At 30.6% G+C, this 21,874-nt stretch overlaps 1 protein-coding gene across 3 annotated transcripts in view; it reads left to right on the plus strand.

The window, feature by feature from the left end:
- The first annotated feature begins 362 nt into the window (after window positions 1-362).
- LOC143198432 (voltage-dependent T-type calcium channel subunit alpha-1G) overlaps window positions 363-21,874 on the plus strand; it is a 139,933-nt gene continuing 118,421 nt past the window's right edge. For all 3 annotated transcript variants that reach the window (XM_076407640.1, XM_076407633.1, XM_076407648.1), the window contains exons 1-2: window positions 363-472; window positions 1,127-1,361. In XM_076407640.1, coding sequence (XP_076263755.1) covers window positions 377-472; window positions 1,127-1,361 — 331 coding nt within the window. In that variant the 5' untranslated portion in view covers window positions 363-376. The remainder of the gene's footprint in view (window positions 473-1,126; window positions 1,362-21,874) is intronic.

Raw genomic sequence — 21,874 nt, forward strand, 5'->3', positions numbered from 1 at the left:
TAGTTAAAGTGTAATTGTAATGTTGTGTAATTAATAAAAATATACTCAATATGCTTATCTTGTAAGAAATACTTTTATATCTTAATTAATAAAATGCAAATGTTCAACAAACCATTACATTGATCACTATCTTGATAATATGGAAGGTATTACAACGGTGATTACAATAACATTCGGTTATCACTTCGTCAACAACATACTCTTCGAGAGACTTTTAGAAACTATTTCCTACAAGCTATACCAGTATCCCTTGTATTCATAAAATGTTTGCCAATAATTGTCATATTGTAAATAGTAGTATTAATTAAATTTAATTTTTTTTAACAAATTCACATATTTCCTTAACTTTATCATTACATGGTTCGAAAGGATATCCATGATGGTTATTCTTCTGAACTGTATTACACTAGGCATGTACCAACCATGTGTGGACAAAGATCCCTGTGTTACCAATAGATGCAGGATACTGCAGGTAAGCCTTTTAGATTTTAATATTTTACACATTTTATTCAGAATATTCAGATCTAATAAGGGATTTTTAATTAGTATATCATGCATTAACTGCATAAATTAGTTAAAGTAATTAATAGTAGCGTAATAATAATAATAAAATAAATAATAGTAAGTAAATAAAGTAATTTTAAACTTACTTATGAACAATTCATGAATTGAATAATTAAATTAAGTAATTGCTTATATTTAAATCATAGTTACTATTTTGTATGGTTTATTTTGTATTAACATAATTAGTATGGTACTTAATCTACGACTGAAGAATAATGTATAAATACTAGTATAATAGCATTACCAGAAATTAGAAATTTTTTACCCAATTAAATCGGCTAAAACTGTAATTAATTAATTTGAACAAATTGTCAGTCATTTTCAACACAGTTAAAAAACTTTTTTTAATTTCTTATTTTAATAAATCTTCTTAACCACATTCATTTATAAAGAATGATTTTGCATTAAAATATTTACATACAAAATTTTGTTTCGAAGATAACAAATTTAAACAAGCTTGCATTGAAAATCCGTAATGATCTCTAAGATATTATAAAAAAGATTTTAATTTAATATCTGCAGTGGGAACATTTACTTATTAAATTATTTGTTTTTATTACAGACATTCGATGAGTTTATATTTGCTTTCTTCTCATTGGAGATGACGATTAAAATGATCGCGATGGGTGTATATGGGAGAGGATCTTACCTGGCTGACTCCTGGAATCGACTCGATCTCTTCATAGTGGTCGCTGGAGCTGTAGAATATGGCCTCCCAAATTTTAACAACATTAATCTGTCAGCTGTTAGAACAATTCGGGTGCTTAGACCACTCCGAGCTATCAATAGGATACCAAGTAAGTGAGATAATTCTATAGAATATTAAAAAAATTATTTTTTGTATATAATGGTAATTTCAGTTATTTGTATTCAGTCTTTCAAAGCGTATTTTTTTATATACAAGTCAAACACTAATCAATAATTCTGATAACTAGTGAATGTAAGACTATAAATCTGTCATTACTCATTGATACACATTGATATAGAATATTTCTGGTCAGAAAACTGAATTAACCGTTTTTAACAAGTCTCTTTTGAAGGCAGTTTTAACAAAGGGTTGTTGTTGAGTGATTCCCAGCCAGTCTCTCTCAATTTTTGCTGAGACAGCAAAGAAGAATGTAGTCTGATGTAGTCGCGTTGGAAGACGCCTTTGCTATTGATCAATTGGATCTGTTTTTAACGGCCTACTAGAGAAGTCTGCTCATAATGCACAATTGTCTAATCAACCAAGGACTTAACATCACTTTCCTTCTTCGAACATCGATCAACGATATTTTTCCCACATTGTCGTACATGATCCAATTTTCAGCGACCGTAATCGCTCATTTTAGAAATGCCTCTATAGACTTTCGTTTAAACACTGACACATAAATGAAAACCCAAATCAATCAAAGTGTTCAAATTTCATTAAATTTCTGGTTAATTTATGTGAAACCGAAACATTTAGCCTCTTTCGATTAGTAGTCTTATGTGATGTCCAATTTAATCGATGTTAACTTATACACATGTTTAATATGTTAGCACATGTTTAAATAGCCTATCATATGTTTAAGGATAGTAGACGTTTGACTTTCACAGAGTAATGACGTATTCGGAGAGACGGTCAGTGAAACGAAACAAAAGTGCAACATCTGCGTCACAAATGCGGCATTAAAAAAAAGTATGTTAAAAAAACATTTTACAGACTGGTGACAAAGTGAAAGTGCGATCGGAAAAAAGGTTAGTTCAGTAGAAAAGAAATGCAAAATGCCATAAAACATTAAGGGTCGAAAACTCAATATCTGGACTACAAATGCGGCGTAGGATAATTTAAAACATAAAAATACCAGCATTATTTCAACAATATATAAATGAATATGGAGAAGAAACACACACTAACAGATAAAATATAAACTGCACAAATAACAGATAAAATAGAAATATCGACATCAGGCGTATCATATATTGCAGTTTTAAATGTAGATAACACAACTAGAACCCAGAACGAACAGGCACTCTACAATGCGTGGGTGAACGAAAAGTCGGCGCGGGAGAGTCTTGAAATTGCATTAACCAATATGCAAAAACAAATAAATGCCCTCTAGGTACAACTAAATAAACAAAGCTTTTAGGGCAAGGACAAAACAACGATAAACCACTAAGGCAACAAAAGCAGTCCATTTGTAACATACGAAACAGATGAAGAAGAATTACAGAAAGAAGTAGGCGGGACAACGGTTAAAAATAAAAAAGAAAAGCAAATAATTCTCCAGAATCTTCACCACAGCAAATACACATAAAACAAAATAATGAACAAAATAAAGAAATTAGAATGCCTAGGCCACCCCCAATTATAGTAAGTAATGTTACCGAATTTGACTTGCTATACGAAACACTAAGGTTCAACTATATAGTATTCAAAGCAACGGTACTAAACAATGGACAAATAAAACTGAACGCCGAATGTCGTGCAACATTCACAAAAATAATAGATTGTTTAAAGTTGCTGAAACTGCTATCACACTCTTATGAAGACCAACAAACCAGAGACATCAAAGTTATGGCAAGAGGAACTAAATCAAAATGGGCTTAAATGCTTAAATGCGACAAATATTTTAAAAAAAGGAAAGACCAAAAATAACAAAGGAGAAATTTTAGTCCACAAGAAGCCATTAGCTCTATTTATGTTAGCCTTTGAACATGATACGGACACAAAAACCATTTTCGGTATTAAAAGAATTTTAGGTGTCGAAATAAAAATCGAACCTCTAAAAAAATCGAACTTAATAGCGCAATGTCAAAGATGCCAATTGCATAGGCACACACAGAAATTCTGCAGAAGAGAACCTAGATGTGTAAAATGTTCAGGTAAACATATCACCACAGAGTGTAGAAAACCCAAAGAAGCTAACCCGAAATGTACAAGCTGCAACGAAGCGCATCAAGTTATAGAGGATGTGTAGTTGCTAAAACACTACAAGAGAGGAGAAATAAAGTAGCTCAAGTTATACATCAAGAAACAATGAGCGAAAAGAATCAACCGAAAAAATATAACAACGTTAATGGTGAAATGACTTATGCCCAAAGAATCAGTCAAAGTAACCAAAGAGACACCAAGGAAGATGAAGCAACCACCAACAAATTGCTACTTAAACTAATAGGAAAGCTGGACAGACAAGAAAAAATTATCGAATATTTTTCCGAAAGGATTGAAAAACTAGAAATGGAAAACATTAGGCCTGTGGCCCCAAAAACCGTAAATGGCGAATAAAGATATCCGAATAGTATTTTGGAATGCTAATGGCATACAGCAACATCACGCTATCCTACAAGTATTCCCAGATATGCAAAAAATTGATATTTGCCTAATATCCGAAACCCATTTAACAAAAGAATCCTTTATAAAAATTAGAGGATATACATCCTATCATACCATATATCCAAGAGGAGGAAGTTCAATAATAATAAAAAAGAACATTTCCCACCATCAAAAATCCGGGCTCAGTACAATAGAAAATAAGGTAACAACAGTAACTATTAAATCAAGCAGATACAAGGTTAGAATAGCCGCAATTTATTGTCCTCCAATATACAATAAAAAAAAGGACAATTATTTTAAGCAACCTGGGAGACAAATTTATAATTGGAGGTGATTTTAATGCAAAAAATATAAGATGGGGATCCAGAATGACAACAACTAAAAGCAATGAACTGCATAAAGCAGCTACTGAACTAAGATGTACTTACATGTCAACTGGAGAACCAACTTATTGGCCGACTGATCAAGAGAAAACCCCAGACCAGAGTAAGAAACATAACATCCAACTATATATATAAAAGTCGAAGAAAATTCTGAGCTAAGTTCAGATTATACGCCTGTGATTCTGAAGTTGAGCGAAAATATAATAAGAAAAGAAAGAAACCCAACGTTAACAAACAAGAGAACAGACTGGGAAAGATTGGCTGAAGAATTGAACAAACGAATTCAACTAAATGTACCCCTCAAGACATCTGAACAATTAAATCTTGAAGCAGAAAAATTCGTATTAGATATTCAACAGGCTGCTTGGAATAATACTCCAGAAATTAAAAGTACAACTAAAGGAATTAATTATTCAAAAGAAGTGAAGGAAATGGTAGCTGAAAAATGTAAATTATGAAGAAAATGGCAACAAAACGGAAAACCTGAAAATAAAAATAATTTAAACAATATAACCCAAAGACTAAAAAAAGAAATACTGGAAATAAAAAAAACCATAAATGACTATCTCAGAAATTTAACACATGATAAGGAAACTGATTACTCTCTCTGGAAAGCCATCAAACATCAGTCCACCTATAAGAGATCTATGTGGGAATTGGGCACGTGACAATCGCCAAAAAGTAGAAAAATTTGCTGAATATCTAGAAAAAATTTTCAAACCAAACGAAACTAATATTGAACATAATTTGCCCGACATAGAAGCTGAAAATTCGATGATTGAATTAGTCACGCCAAAAGAGTTAACCAAAGTTATTAAAACTGATATTAACTCCAGGAAATCACCAGGCTACGATTTAATAACAAGAGAATTACTGCAAAAAGTACCAAGAAAGGGAATTATAAAACTCACAAACTTGGTCAATACAGCATTTAGATTAAAACTTTTCCCAGATATTTGGATGATGGCGGAAATTATAATGATCCCAAAACCTGGGAAGTCACCAATCGAAATAAAATCCTATAAACCTATATCACTGCTGCCAGTAATATCTAAGGTTTTTGAAAAACTCCTGTTGAAAAGAATATAACCGATCATAGAGAGAAAAAACCTAATACCAACACACCAGTTTGGGTTTATTAACAAGCACTCAACAATTGACCGGGTCCACAGAATAACAGATGTTATTGAAAAAGCCTACGAAAGTCAAAAAGTGTGCTCAGCTATATTCTTAGATGTAGAATAAGCCTTCAATAAGGTTTGACATGAAGGCCTTGTTCATAAACTAGAGAAAATGCTATCAAAACAACACACCGAACTATTAAAATCATATATTACAACCAGAATGTTTAGAGTCAAACAAGAAGTAGCTTACTCTACAATAAAAAAAGCTAAAGCAGGTGTACCACAAGGAAGTGTACTGGGACCAATGCCTTATCTACTTTACACTTGTGATATACTACAAATGGAAAATATCACGATGTATTTGCTGATGATACAGCGATTATAGCTGTGGGAGACAATAGTGAAAAAGCCTCACGAAAATTACAACAGGCAAGTGACAATATAAATAATTGGACACAAGCTTGGAAAATAAGAATTAATGAAAGTAAATCTGTACATGTGCAGTTCATCTATAAACAGACCGCACAATCACCAATAACATTAAATAACACTATCATTCGATTATAGCAACAACGTTAAATATCTCAGAATGAATCTCGATGTAAAATTTCGCTGGAACGAACATCAAGAGAATTGCAAGGGGGCACGAGGAAAGACTACATTCTCATACAAGTATTGAAATATTGCAACTTTTGGATACCACCAGAACAGGACACAGACTCAAAAGAATCAAAGCATCTGATCTTGTGTAGTGTTGTGTAGTGAGGTGCATATATTAAAAAATTCAGCAGTGACATGTATAGACATTATTTTACCAGAATCTGAATTAGGGCCGATGAGTCCTCCTAGTTATATATCTAGATTTAAGTTAGCATAAGGACAAATTGTAGGTTAGACGTAAACGACTAGTAACAATGTATTAAATAAATAATTAAAAAAATATGTTTAAGAACTTTATTGACTTTTCAATAATTGGCCAGCTAGGGCAAAGTTCGCATTTAGCATCTAAACTCCTGGGACAAGAACAAACAAATTGTGACATTGGTGTAATAGCTTTATGTATTTTTTATATTTCAATAACTATTGGTAATAAATAATGTAAATATATATGAGTAAATGGATAACGCCTTTAAATCTAGAATATTATATGGACAGTCAATGTAAAACGCGGAATGGTATGGCTTTACTGTACAATTATCTATAGTATTACCGTATAAGTAATACTAAAGATTTGGAACCACCTATTAGGATCAAACAAAATTGCTCTTCGCTTAAACTTATATTTGCTGCTGGAGAACATCATGCATTCTACAGATAAAATCATCTAAGACAATAATTATAACCACTAAAAAATTAGTTTGTTTCAATAAAAACCATATATCCAAAAAAATTGAACCAATGTTTATTGTAATTGAACCCAATGCAATTACTTCTCGCGGTTTCTATTATTTCATAATGATGTAGGTTAATAATAAATATCAGTTGACATTTTATTTTGATTTCAATCGACTGTTCATTAGCCAATCTTTCGAATGCCCATGTGTGTGTTAATGTTTAACTATTCTTGTATTTTTTTACATTTGTGAAAATATGCTTTTTGACTTAATCAAAATAAGATAGTACAAAATTAACGTAAGATCTGTCTGTAAAATGGAGAAAATGGTATGGACTGATATCTAAAGCACGTATTTGAACGAAGGAAAAAAACTTCTACATTTTGGACAAATTTTCAGCACGTATTACCTTGTAAAATAAACAGCAATAAAAATATTTCATTCAAGCAATATATAATGTTATTTTGAACATGTATAAAATTATAATAAGATAGGCTCACAACTTTTTGATAAGTCGTGTCCACCAACTTCAAAAATAGTTTCGAGAAAAACTGGTTTGAAGTTTTATGGTGAAATAAACTATAGAAAAATATTTTTAACGTGCATAAAGTCATCGATTCTAACACAATAAAGTAGAGAACATGTAGCATATCCAGTATATCCTTTTGCTCTTGTCTGTAAGGAATTATTACTTCTTGGGTCCAATCTTCAGCATTTTTTCAGCTATAGGTATGCTATTCTCATCCTCTTTTTGAGCCACGAGTATGACGGTTTCGGCCAAGTTTCATATCCATATCGTACATAAAAAGCAACAAAGCTGAAATTTCTTCGTTGAAAGTTCTAGCAACGACAAATACTGTACAAATATTTTTCTAATATTTTTCCAAATTAACTGATTCAAGCTTTCGTGAATATTCTATATAAAGCCACCAAAACACTACTCCAAAACCTCTTCTTTGTTGAGTTCATCATATATAATCGATAAAATGACTGATAAAATAAATAAACTGATAAAACGTTACCAGGCAATGGATCATAATCCTGTTTAAATGATGAAAATGTGTTCACAGCCCAAAAAACATTTCCAAGTGCACTATGGGCCATTTGCACATTTATGGCGATGTGGCTTTTTATCTGTGGGCTTAGAAAGGTACTCTTGAGCATCGACGGCTCGCTGAGGTCATAACTCAAAAATCATCAGTCAACTAAAACATTTTAAACTAGTTTCCCTGAATAAGTGAAAAAAATAGAGAAAAAATGGCTAAGCAGCTCCTTTAAAATATGCCTACAAGCCATCAGACTGACATAATTTAATAGGCGGAACTTCCGAAGAGTATATCACTTAAAATCCTAATCGAGTAAAAATTATGGTAGAGTATCCTAGACATATTGTACTATTTAATAAGATTTAAAAAAACTATTTTTAGGTTTTAAAACCCACCTATCCCCTTAAATGCATATAGCGTTTCTTATATGTTGATGGTTATCGCATGATCAGGACACATAATCATCCAGATTTTTGGGGTAAAATAGTTAAATTTACTCTTGAACAATATTTAGGAATATTAGTGTTAGTATTAATGTTAAATAAGTCTTGTAATCTTGTAACAGAGTACTTGATATGAATTTTGGGAAGAGTGGTATTGATATTGAAACAATAACGGCATTAAGATAATGGAATTGCCTACAGACATGTAGACTGGTTTTTGGTGGATGCCTCTATACAATTACAAGCACTTAATACTCTACAATGTTTTGAAGATAAATATTATTAATTAAATAATATATATGAGTCATTTTTTATTGTTATAACTCTAATAAGAAATATATTAACTATTTTGTAATTCTTTAAATTGTTTTAATTAATGATATATTTCTTGTAATTTAAATAAAACTGATGATGTCATTAATTTCCCAGACAAACAAATATTTCTTACCAAAATCGGTCATTTGCAGCCATTCTAACACATTAGATTTAATTTGAATTTCATGCCGCATCAGCTCGGAACCTCTCAGCCCTATTTTGTACACATTTTAATCCAATTACCTCGAAAGCTGTTTGTTTTACAACGCACCCTTTCTCGTTCCAAACCTCCTTTGACATGACAACTTAAGAATTTTAATTCCGTCTTGAATCATTTCGGCATTCCAACAAAAACACGAAAGATAAAAGATGAAAGGACTCATCGCATTGTCAGCATCACGACTGTGTTTTTTGTTCTACTAATTTCTTTCTGCTACAGTCGACTCAAATTAGTCATAAATTTGGAATTAAAGTTGAGCTTCGATTGGCACATGTGCCCGTCCTGGAAAGAGGATGTCCTCGCCGATAAAGATTACGTTCGAAGAATTTATAGCAGTTTCGCTGAAGTTGCTTTAATTGAATTAAAGTTTTCTTATCGACAGAGGAAATGGAAAAAGTTGTCGTCCAAGTCAAAATTCCTTAGTCTTTCGAAGTTTCATTAAATTAAGGAACAAATTCTGATTATGGCTGACTTTTAATTAAGAAATACAAATACTAGACATAATATTAAAAATGACTTAAAATTATTTACACTAAATATTCTACATTTCTAGAATATACTGTCTTCTAATTAGATTTCACAATGTTAAATGTTTACAAAAAAATACTTAATGGATCACCTGTAATTTTTATAAATCTAATATTTGGCCAAGAAAAATAAATATTAGTGCGAATTTGTATCTACAATTCTAGACAAACATTTAAAAGATACTTTTAAAACAAGTGCAACGTTATATTTTAATAAGTGCAACGACACAGCGATAATATCCATCTGAGAAAAAATATGACTGGTTTTGAGGTCAAAAAATTACCTTTAATTGCAAAAGCTAAAAGCTGTAGTTAAAGCACATAGAATGATAATGGAGATATGTGAAGGAACGTGGAGGAAATAGATCCACAGATTCAAATAAGGTCATTTAGTATAAGATCGCATAGAAGTAAAGGGTGTCCTGGAATAGTAAAAAAGTTTGAATATACAAAATTGGAGGTTGTTAGAGGTTACTCAACAAGCTATTTTGAATTCTATTAATTCCATGGATTAGAAATCTTGAAAATGGTTCAACTAGTGGATTGATTGTCCAGGACATGTTTTGAACTCTTGGCATCATCTGCGAATTGTTAAAACAGGGCTCAAAACGATTTCCAGGGAACGCTATTAAACTTAATTTCATATTCATCATATATTATTCCTTTGGATTATCATCTATTCTAATCAATAGAGCAAGGGCTTGCAAAGTAGAAGTTTCGATTTTCTTTAAATGTCAAAATAGGTTCAATTATTGGATCGACAAGTCGGTATATATTGAGGCTTAATGGGCAGGTTAAACAAAAGTTGTAAATAGTGCTACATGAGCCTAGTGTTTCCTGGAATTTCTTCCTCTTTAAGAAACTGAGGTCAGAGTTAAGGTCATCATTTAGACAGAGATCATTTGTTTTAAATGTATCCGACAAACGTTATGACATTGATTGGCATGTAACAACCATAAAATATTTAAAGTTATAACAGGTTAATTGAAAAGTCCCCGGCTTACAATAGTAAAACACATTTTATGGCAATAAAATTTTTTACTCAACATAATTCCCTTCAACGGTGATACACATACCCTCCAACTTTTTGAAACCATTTTTGTAGTACGATTTGTCCTTCTGATCTGAGAACAGGAAATAGTCGCTGGTGGCCAGATCTGGAGTATACGGTGGATGGGGAAGCAATTCGAAGCCCAATTCATGGATCATTGCCATCGTTTTCACTGATTTGTGACATGGTGCATTCTCTTGGTGAAGCACCACTTTCTTCTTCTTCAAATACGGCCATTTTTCGGCGATTTTGTACCTCAAAAGGTCCAATAAAGCTATGTAATAGTCGCTGTTGATGGTCCTTCCTTTTCAAGGTAGTCAATGAAAATTCTTCCATGCTCATCCCAAAATACATACGCCATAACCTTGCCAGATGACTGCTGCGTTTTCCCACGCTTTGGAGCGGGTTCATCGTGTGCAGTCCACTCGAATGAATGTGGATTGGACTTCGGAATTAAATGATGGAGCCGTGTTTCATCCATTGTCACATATCGATGCAAAAACTCAAGTTTATTACGCTTAATCATCTTCAAACACTGCTCCGAATCATCAACTCGTCGTTGTTTTTGGTCAAAAGTGAGCTCGCGCGATACCCAGTTTGCACAGAGCTTTCTCATAGCCAAATATTCATGAATGATATGATGTACACATTCAATTGATATCTTTAGAGTATCTGCTAATTCATTCAATTTCAATTTACGGTCATTCAAAGTCATTTTGTGGATTCTTTTAATGTTTCCGTCGGTAACAACCTCTTTTGGGCGTCCACTGCGTTCACCGTCTTCGGTGCTCATTTCACCACGTCTGAACTTAACATACCAATCCTTGATGGTTGATTTTCCTGGGCAGTGTCTGGAAACTCGGCATCAAGCCAAGTTTTTGCTGTATTTTTTCCCTTCAAAAAGCAATATTTTATCAACACGCGAAATTTTTTATCCATTTTTTTTCACAATAACAAAAGTTGTTTCACTCAAAATGATATAATTCACTAATGATCCGATAGCTGTTAAATTTATACACGAATCTTTTGAAGGTTAGGACTAACTAAAAAACATATGGATGTAATTGTAGTTACGCCATCTATGAGTCAGACCGGGGACTTTTCAATTGACCTGTTAAGTTCGTTTTTTAATGGAGTCCCAATACCTAAAAGCATATTTACTATTTACAACAAATTCACTGATTCTCGTAAACAGTGCTAGTTAATAAATTTAAAATTTATATATAATTTATGTTACATATATATTATGTAAAATTTTAATTTAAAAAAATGTAAAATTTCAAATTTACTTAATTTAACAACAATTCTGTTTGAATTAATATAGACCAAAATATACCTGTTATTGGAATTTGTTAATTCTTTATTGCTACAAGGTTTTCTTTAACTTGTCAATTTTGTCAGTTATTTATCCGTTTGACAACATCAGTTCTTATAAGCTTATAATTAATCTACCATTAAGTATTTAAGTAAAAAAAGATATTAAAACTATACCTAAACTAGTTTTAAATAATTTTGATAACCCTACATGGGACGATTTTTAAGAATTTTAAAGCACATGGTTGATTTTTTTTTATTTACTTCACTAACACCTCTTCAGATGTTTGTTTCTTGATGTTCTATAGGTGTTTCTTATTATATTATTATATTATTAATATTATTTAATAGGTCGAATAGAAAACCTTAACATATTCACAGAAAAAACGGCGTTGAATTGCTGTTGATTTCTAGTTAATTTGGGTGTCAAATTGAATCACATTATTGAAACTAAATTTGATTGGAATTTAAATCGTCTCATAGCGCTGATAAAAAATAGTAATCAAATCTAAAATGTATAACTAAACGTATTACAACAAAAAAGAAACAAATCAAATCAAATATAAATTAGATTTACTTAAAAAATTCCATAATAAAAATAATTAAATTATATGTAGTCTGAAGCCTATACAAACCAGAAACGTGTCATTCCAAACCGAGCGGGAGAACAAACAATTTCAACAAATTACGGATTTGCAGACAACGTAACGCATTAAATTCAATCTGGATTTCGCGCTACAGAGCTCAAATAATCCTTCATCCTATTTTACATAGTTTAATCTAATTGGCCCGAAAGCTGCTTGTTTTACACCAAGCCTCGCCAATTCGACCCCTTCCGACATGACGGCTTAGCAATTTTAATTCTCACGATTGTTCGTTTTTTTTGTCCATCTTTTGTATGTATAAGTTGTGCAATAAAATTTACCATTGGACGAGAAAAGTATGATTTTATACATAAAATATATTTTTAAAAGTTTTTCAGATATATTTTATTACAAGATGAAACCTGCCAAAACATCATTACACAAATTTCAGTGATAATTATAAATTCTTCATTGGATGAAAATTGCGTTTCAGACATATGATAACCTGAAATATGAGGATAGTAAAATATCAGTGGGAAGTAAATCTCGAGAATACTGAGGTACGTTCTAAAAGGTTATAATAATGATCTGAGATCCTCGGTTTGGCAGCGAACGAAGATAATACTTTGGAGTTAATTCTTATCCTTAAAGTCCACGCTATATGATATTTTCTGCTCAGGAAACGACCAAAGGATTGTATTTGTCATTGTCCCCTCTGGATAGCTTACAATTATCTCCTCAATTGCACTGATTTTACCTAAATTTCCATAATGACATTTTATTGTCTGCAAATTCCATTAGTCTACAACTGATTTACTACAAACCGCCTTTAATGACGTTATACCTAAAACAACACACTTTTGGGCTAGACCAAGTTAGTTAACGTAACTTCAAGCCGCATTTTGTAACCTGTAACGGATACCATAAACTAACATACTTGTGGTAGGAATAGGATTAAAGATGTTTTCAAAACAGGGAAGTTTTCTAAATTAAACAGTTCATGGCTAAAAGACTTTGAGCAACTTCAATATATCTTTGATGACGTTATAACATGAATTTCGTTGGAAGTCGGTTGATTCTTATTCCAATAGAAACGGAACCCCTATAATGTAAATACAGTACTTTATTAGTTGCGCTATATAACATATATTAATTGGACATCGTACCAGGAATTTATTGTCACACACCTAACTTACCCCGTCATTATATTTTCAGAAAATAATATTTTAACACTCAATATACTTAAAATAAAGTCAACGATATAAACAAATTGACAGAAATGAATTTTAAAATAGTCCTAAATATTTTAAAAATCTTAAAATGGTATAGCAGCTAATAATAACAAATTTAATTAAAATTATAAAAGAACCGTAATTAAAGAGAAAATATTTACACAACTATGACTTGTATAATGAATTATTTACTGAATCAGTCAGTTGCCGTAAATAAACTGTTATAAAACTAGAATATATATTGTAAATTAGAAAACTAATCTTTCAAATTAAACTTCCGAATCATTAGATTTTACAATTTGCCTGTGTAATATGGTAAAAAAAACACCATGTTCTTGTAATTTCCTAATTACAGACAACATCATTAAAAATTAACCCTGTCAAGATTAAATTAACCGAAAAATAATTTCAAAATTGAGGCGGAAACTCTTGTCTCATTTTATCGTACGCTGACTTTCTCCGGCATTCTGGGAAATGTTAATCTTTTTTGTTCCGGAAGTATCAGTATATAAAGCTGTATATACACAACTTTAATTATTAAATTATACGAAGAACGTCAAACTGCCATTGCCAAGAAATATGGCCGTAATAATTACTTTAGAATTGTAAAATTTAAAATAAGTTATAATATCTGATTAATAAAATTGCTTAAAAATGAGGTTACATCGAAATTTGGGGCAATTCCAAATGCTGAGAACATTTTTTAAAACAAATTAATGAGTATTATTTCCACTAGCTGCAGCATATTTCTCAAATCAAGGAACAATAGTTATGATTAACATTTTCGTACAATAAATATCTCAGTAATACTAAATAGGAAATTATCATTTTATGTTGAGCAATATCAAAACCATCTAATTCAAAAGTTAGATTAGATTGTTTAACATTGGTTTATATTGATACATCTTATATAAACATCCAGCCAAAATAACTCCTTATCTAGTTTTATACTTATTGATAATGCATTTCTTACAAAACAAATACAGCAAATATATAAAAACAACTCCTAATACCTTTAAAAAAAAATTTAAAACGAAATTAGGGAACACTATTCCTGTTTAATTCCTATCAGTATGTGCGAGCACTCTTGCAGTCATGTGGCCTCCTATTCCTGTTCTATCTTCACGGCGCTGCCAATATTTGTTTATTAAGCTTTTGAAAGAACTATCTCCTATTAAACTAACATTTATTTTAACAATATATTCCATAGTCTCTTTGCAAGTCTCTCATCATGCTCACTATTATTTCGCTCATTGTTAAGCAGTGTATCGCAACCAAAATATCTATAAGTTAAAGCGTTATGTTATAACCAAACCGATGATGTTGATTAAGATATTTTTCGTAATCGCAAGTACAACTTTGACATTCACTTGATAGACAAGATACAAATATTGATGGAAAAGTCATTGTTAAGCAGTGTATCGCAACCAAAATATCTATAAGTTAAAGCGTTATGTTATAACCAAACCGATGATGTTGATTAAGATATTTTTCGTAATCGCAAGTACAACTTTGAATTCACTTGATAGACACGATACAAATATTGATGGAAAAGTCATTGTTAAGCAGTGTATTGCAACCAAAATATCTATAAATTAAAGCATTATGTTATAACCAAACCGATGATGTTGATTAAGATATTTTTCGTAATCGCAAGTACAACTTTGACATTCACTTGATAGACACGATACAAATATTGATGGAAAAGTCATTGTTAAGCAGTGTATTGCAACCAAAATATCTATAAGTTAAAGCGTTATGTTATAACCAAACCGATGATGTTGATTAAGATATTTTTCGTAATCGCAAGTACAACTTTGACATTCACTTGATAGACACGATACAAATATTGATGAAAAAGTCAATGACACCTCAATAAAGAAACAAAGAACTGATAAATTCCACGTAGAAGCTCTACCTGACAACGTAAGTCAGTGACAGCTTTAGTTTTCAAAGACTTCAAGGCGCGTTTCTGGCAATATAGCGATAACATGTCCAAGAAAACGATATTAGTTCATATATCAGAATCGCGTGTCAGTCAAGTTGCTGCTGCATTGATTTCAATAAGTGCTACATCATTCGAGCTACAATAGTATTATCCGCAACTCCTGCAACAGGTACCCTAGCGTTGTCACGCCACAGACTAATTTTGCGTATGTTCCTCTCAATTGTTGATCTTTTTGCAACAATTCATCATTCAATTGACGTCGGTATCAACGCATTGAAATCGGTAAACTAACCCTACTATTGCACTTGGAATTGTCATAGTAGATATTATGTAGCCATTTTTCACCCCCATTCACAATAGGGAAATTCTTATTTTTTCCGGGAAATCAATCAAATTGCTTTGATAACGAAATGGAAAATTCCGTTCAATCGATTCATGTGAGAATAATGAATGAATTATCTTATAATTTATTATTTTAGAGTTTTTTGGTCCTCCGGCCCATTCTCTATTATTAACACTAGCGTTGGATACCATCGACTGAAAACGACTATCCATTATTTAGTAATTGACTACTTTTTACTATCGACTCATTCAGTCGCTATTTTCTGTTCGACTGATTTTATTACTATTTATTAGTGACTGTTTTAGTCGACTACTTTCAGTCGCTATTTTCGGCCCGACTGATTTTACTACTATTTACTGTAGACTGTTTCAGAGGTATACTTTTAGTTACTATTTTCGATTGTACTGTACTAGTTTCATTCGACTGATTTTTGCCGTTCTGAGTCTGTCGTCCTAGCCGCAACCTTGAAGATAATGTGCCGAATTTATGCTAACATAGATTTATGTGTAATATATGTGATTTTATGTTTTTTGTTGTAGTTTTCTTGTAAATAACAATATATTGTGCATTAATATAGCAGAATTTTGGAACGCTATTTTTCAAGCTTATTAATGTAAGAATAAAATTGTGAATAATAAATATTAAAATATTTTTGATTGTTTTTTTAGCAATATTAGGTTTTTTTCGATCTAACTTTCTGGATTGTTGTTCAAGCCTTTATTTTTGATTGTCAAAACATCTTTCCTAAAATCTTGAAAACTAAATTTAGATTCGAAAGATTCCAGAAAATTGGTCGATTCAAAACGATTTGAAGAGGTTTTTACAGTAGCAGCTGTTAAATTGATTACGGTTGTTAACTCGATGTTAAAAGATATTAAGGGTAAAGAGGTGATAAATATACAATAATATTCAAAATTGATTTAATATTCAACAATTAATTTTCATGGCTATAAAATATACAATAAAATAATGATGGTCCAAGAAATCGCCTCCCTGGAAAAAAGCTGAACATGATTATATTTTGAATAATAAATTTAAAATATTTCGGTCTAATAATACACGAAGTTTTTATTTTATTTCAAAAGAGTTTGGTAATTATTGTGTGATCATTTTAGTTATGTCGTGAATTAGTTTTTTCTACGATTAGGTATACGTTTAATTTTCATTTCGTATTTATGGTTATTGTACATTTAGTTTTTGTTTAAGTTCTATTATATTATCTATATTTATTATGTTATTTAAAAATAGCAACTAACAAAATATTAAAACATGATGAATCTTGGGGTGTTATTATTCCTTTCCTTTTTACAAATTCACAGAATATTCAAATATAAAAATAATTCTACGTCATTTAAAATGAATTTATTCATTGCAACCTAATATTCAGCAATCATTTATTTCCTTTTGTTTTTAAAAATTAATACGAGTAAGATTATGTACCGTATGTATCTCCGTGTCGCTTATAATACGATTGAAAAAAATAGTACATTGGAATAGAATATAGATAATGAATTACATTTAATATATTATGTCTTCATCGCGTTCCAAATATTAAAATGAAATACAATGAAACGTATTAGGGGTAATTACTCCATTCTTTTTTATATATTCAAAGTAACTCTAAAATATAACATTAATTAACACTGCCGTTTGCCCATTTAAAATTAACTGATTTATGTGATTATCTCTGCCTTTTGCTTTCTCCCAATTTTTACTGGAAGGAATTCGTGCATTTTCATTTGATATCACGAACGGAAAAAAACAATTGAACCGTGAATTTGACTGAAAATAGTAATTAATATTTGACTAGCGACTTTTTCGACCATATTCAGTCGATAGTTCCCAAAGCTAATTAACACCAAAATCACCACTTTCAAATCGTCGAAACTCTAACCTATAACTCGGGTATAACGGACATACAACGGTAACATGATGATTTTCTAAAAGTATTTTATGAACTTCGATATTAGATTTCTTCAAATAAAGCAACAAAAGTAATGAATGTCGAAAAGGCAATTTTGAACTTTTCGTTATTAACATTTACATTGGATAACTCAATGACAATAATAGAAAGCTGTCATTTTTTGTTGAGAAAACTATCCAATATTACAGTTGATATGATACTCGAAACGTACATTGATACTGCATTTTCACCAATAGAAATCGCTGAGTAAAGTAGCAAGCACCTGTTAATTATACATATCTAACCAGATGGTTACATAAATAATTAAAAATATAAATAACTCTTCAATAGCTTTTCAATTTATGGACTATATATTATTTATATAGTTTACTGGATATTTATTCACTAAAAATTCAAATGTTTAATTTATACTTTAGCGAATTCTTTAATTTAATGTACAATAAACTGTTAACAATTAACAACAGTGTAAGGGCAAGAAACATTTTAAATTAACAACTTGACAGGATTTTCTGTAATAAAACTGAAGTTTGTCTCATAAAACGACCATAAAAATACAAAAATGTACGAGCATTTTATGTAGTGCAGAGGTATAGCAACATTTATCTTCGACAAGAAGAACAAATTGCCAGTAGAGAGTAAATAAAAGTAAAAATGATGACGGTAACTTTGCAAATTGTCCCTTGTTTTAAGCGAATCATTCGTTTTTACCCGACATAAAACTTTTACACTCTAACGTGAAAAATGATGGGGCGATAGCTTTTGAGTTGAGCGTATTCTCGACGGAGAAAACTTTTTCTTATATAAAGTTTTCATAACCTGCCAGTAGAATGTTTACCTTTTTTAAAATTACATATTACTATTATAAAATACCTATAACCTGATATAGTCGACCATATAGGTAGGTAGGTATTAATTAATAATACGATATAAATATAAGTTTATATTATCAACTGACACTGTTTCTGTGTATTATATTTAATTACGTTTATATTTAACAAATGTTAATGTATATACGCTCGTTAGCTTGAAAATACTGAATACATAAATTTACTAAAACACAACATAATTTGCAAGGCATATTCAATCGTTGTTATAGTTGTTCCTTTTAGTACAAAAAGCCTAAATTAGGGATTATCACAAAACAGTGAAGATATCTGATCGAAATCACTACTGAAAATATCACTATTCGCTACCAAGTTGAATTAAAAGCTATTTCCAAAATATCTGTTATACAAATATGACGAAAAATTGCTGAAATATAGTAAAGAAGCAATAAAGATATGACTAATAAATAAGAAATTACAACTATCTGAACTAGTCATAGCTGATTTTACGACGATATTCTAGTCTAGAGACATAAATTTAATTAATATTTAAAAAATCCATAAAAGAAACATAAAGCGAAAAAATTAAGATTCCAAAAAGTTACACGCTGATAAAGTGGAGGTATAAAAAGCGGTTCGCCCTCATTGACAGGATTGCAACCTTCCTGAAATAAAAAAAAAATCTTAATCCTGAGAAGTTGGTACATTGCTATTGGACAAAAGTCAAATAAATTTCTCTCCAAATTACGGCTATTAAAAAAAACAAAAAATTGTTTTATCATTTTTTTGATATTTCCGATTATATTTTTAAATAACAAAAATCTAAATTTCGTTAGTTTTACTTTGATACGATAGGCTTTTTGATACGCTTACACCAAATTTTAAGTAAATTGGTTCAGTAGGACTTATTTCTGACATGCGGCATCACTATAATAGCTGCATCTCCGAAATAGATTTAAATTTTGAAAAATGAAGTTTGAAAACGTGAAAAAAACATTTTTCCAATTTGTATAACCAATAAGAAAAACATAACTGAATAGGCATAACAATGGAGTTTTACAGCATAATTGTAGCATTGATCAATCACACTTTTATTAACATTAATTACCTTAAAATTACTAAAAGTGTTGGCCAATAGTAACACATTAGATCAATCAAGTCTCGAACATAACTATTAAAGCAATAACTCTTAATCAAAATTAAATATTATTCAATATTCAAACAACATACTATCATTAGAGACCAAATCTGAACAATAAAATAGGTGGAAAAACGCAATCCGTTCGAATCTTATCACCATTCTCATAAACTTGTAACATAGTGTAACATATTATCTTGATTAAACAGCAGCCTTCTCGCCAAAAATCACTGTAATTTTAAAACTATACGCTAGATTGTCATAATATTTTGAACTACTCGGATGTTTAGCAAATGTGGTGGCGCCATGTATTTACCAGGTCCGAAACTCACTAAATGTTGCGTTTCGTCAGACGCGTTTAAGTGAGAGAAACTAAAAGAGTTGAAAGAAATAAATATTATTTAAAGCTTTAGGCTTTTACTTTACCCCATATTATACCAATTGAACCTACAACGCTTTTTTACAAATTACAAAAACGAACAATATAGACATTTTATAGAGAACATTTTGCTACTCTCCTGGTGAAGCCAATAAACCGTCACAGTACAATTTCCGAGATTTCTGGACAAAAACTTGTGGCAAAATATTTTCACAAGCCTATTTTTAAGCTGACTTTACTCCATTAAACAAATTTGCAGAGATCTAATAGTGGAACCTGGCAAGGCTCGGGATAAACAGTAGACATAAACAGTAAACAGTTGACAGTAAATAGTGAACAGTAGATGTGAAGCCTCCTCAGTTACTTGTTTCGTACATTATTGTCGTACTTGATAAAATTTTCACTATCCTTAATCATAGCAATTCATAAATCACAAATTGGTCCATTAATTTTTCACTATTAATGCAGGTGTAACGATTAATTCAGGTATAATTATCGAGCTTCTTTTAATATCAAGTTCAATGTAAATAGTTCTAAACTATTTTATCACCAAACTTTAGTCGCATCGCAATAAATCAAAATAAAATATGTTTAGATAAAATCGACCTCGATATTATAAATGATTCCATAAATTTGTCGAATGATTGGTCTGACCAAAATGATATTCAGCATTAACATCTAAAGTTCGGAAACACAAACGAACAAACCTATTATCATACTGGCGTTCACTAAAGCACCCGTTATCATAAAAACAGCACAACTTTAAGCCTGCACTATTTTTTTTTTACAAAATATCACTAAAATATTTGGAGTCTCCATTTTCAAAGAATAAGAACTGTTTATCTAGTAGGTTTCATGACTTGTACCTCTCAAAATCGTTTTAGTTTGGCTTCATTGTATAAATATTAGACAAATATGTATGGAGATATGCGATTTTTAACCCATCTATTAGGAAAAACTTAAGTTAATTTTTAAAAAACTTAATATTGTAAAATTTCAACCAGCATACATATTAGGCCAAGCGTAGATTAGTCAATTTTTGTACATTATAGCAACAATATTATTTTTCTTTATATATTAATGATAATTAATTGATAAGGTCAGGCCAATAACAAATGATGTTCATTTATCCTAGAAAGATACATTATCCATCTTGACAATAAGCAGAATTGGTTTTTAATTGTAACTAAGTGACTAATATACATAATATATTGTAGAGTATATATCATGCAATATTATTTAATAAGTAAGCGAAATGTGAAAGAGACAGTAATAGACGCTGTTGTGATAGATTGTCGTTCTTATCTAATGTTTCAAGAAGTTATAATATAATAATAATAATAAAATAATAATAACAATTAATTAAAATAATAATATTATATTTTATTTTCTTTTGTTATTACATAATACAATAACGGAAATAATAAAAGTTTAATAAACAGAAGTTCTAATCATAAATTTGTATGTAAAATAATTAATGTGAATTAACATAAAAAGTGGTTCAGAATTTAAATTATACATCTTTCTGGCGGAATTAGTAATTGAATACATCGTATAAAAATATTCTATTAGACTTCGATAATAAGTTTAAATGTGGATTTAAAGATGGTTAGGTCAGTGTAACATCTGTAATATTCTGCCTTAGCAACTCCCTCAGTAGTACTCTCATGGTTTGTTCCAGTTGCTTTCGATTTGTCAATTTCTTTCCTTATCTATTATTCCCAAGACTTTTAATTATTTCTCTACTGTTAACGATAAGTCAACTTCCAATGACTTCGATATTGCAATTGTAATGCAAATCAATGTTATAACTAAAGCACATCTTGTTAATAGATATAGAACACCTTGATAAAATAAACTGTTGTAATATACGCACTATCGGC

The sequence above is a fragment of the Rhynchophorus ferrugineus genome, unplaced genomic scaffold (genome assembly GCF_030347505.1).
Source record: "Rhynchophorus ferrugineus isolate W39M unplaced genomic scaffold, kcgeb_rfMv2 rfM1, whole genome shotgun sequence".
In the NCBI taxonomy this organism is placed as follows: domain Eukaryota; kingdom Metazoa; phylum Arthropoda; class Insecta; order Coleoptera; family Curculionidae; genus Rhynchophorus; species Rhynchophorus ferrugineus.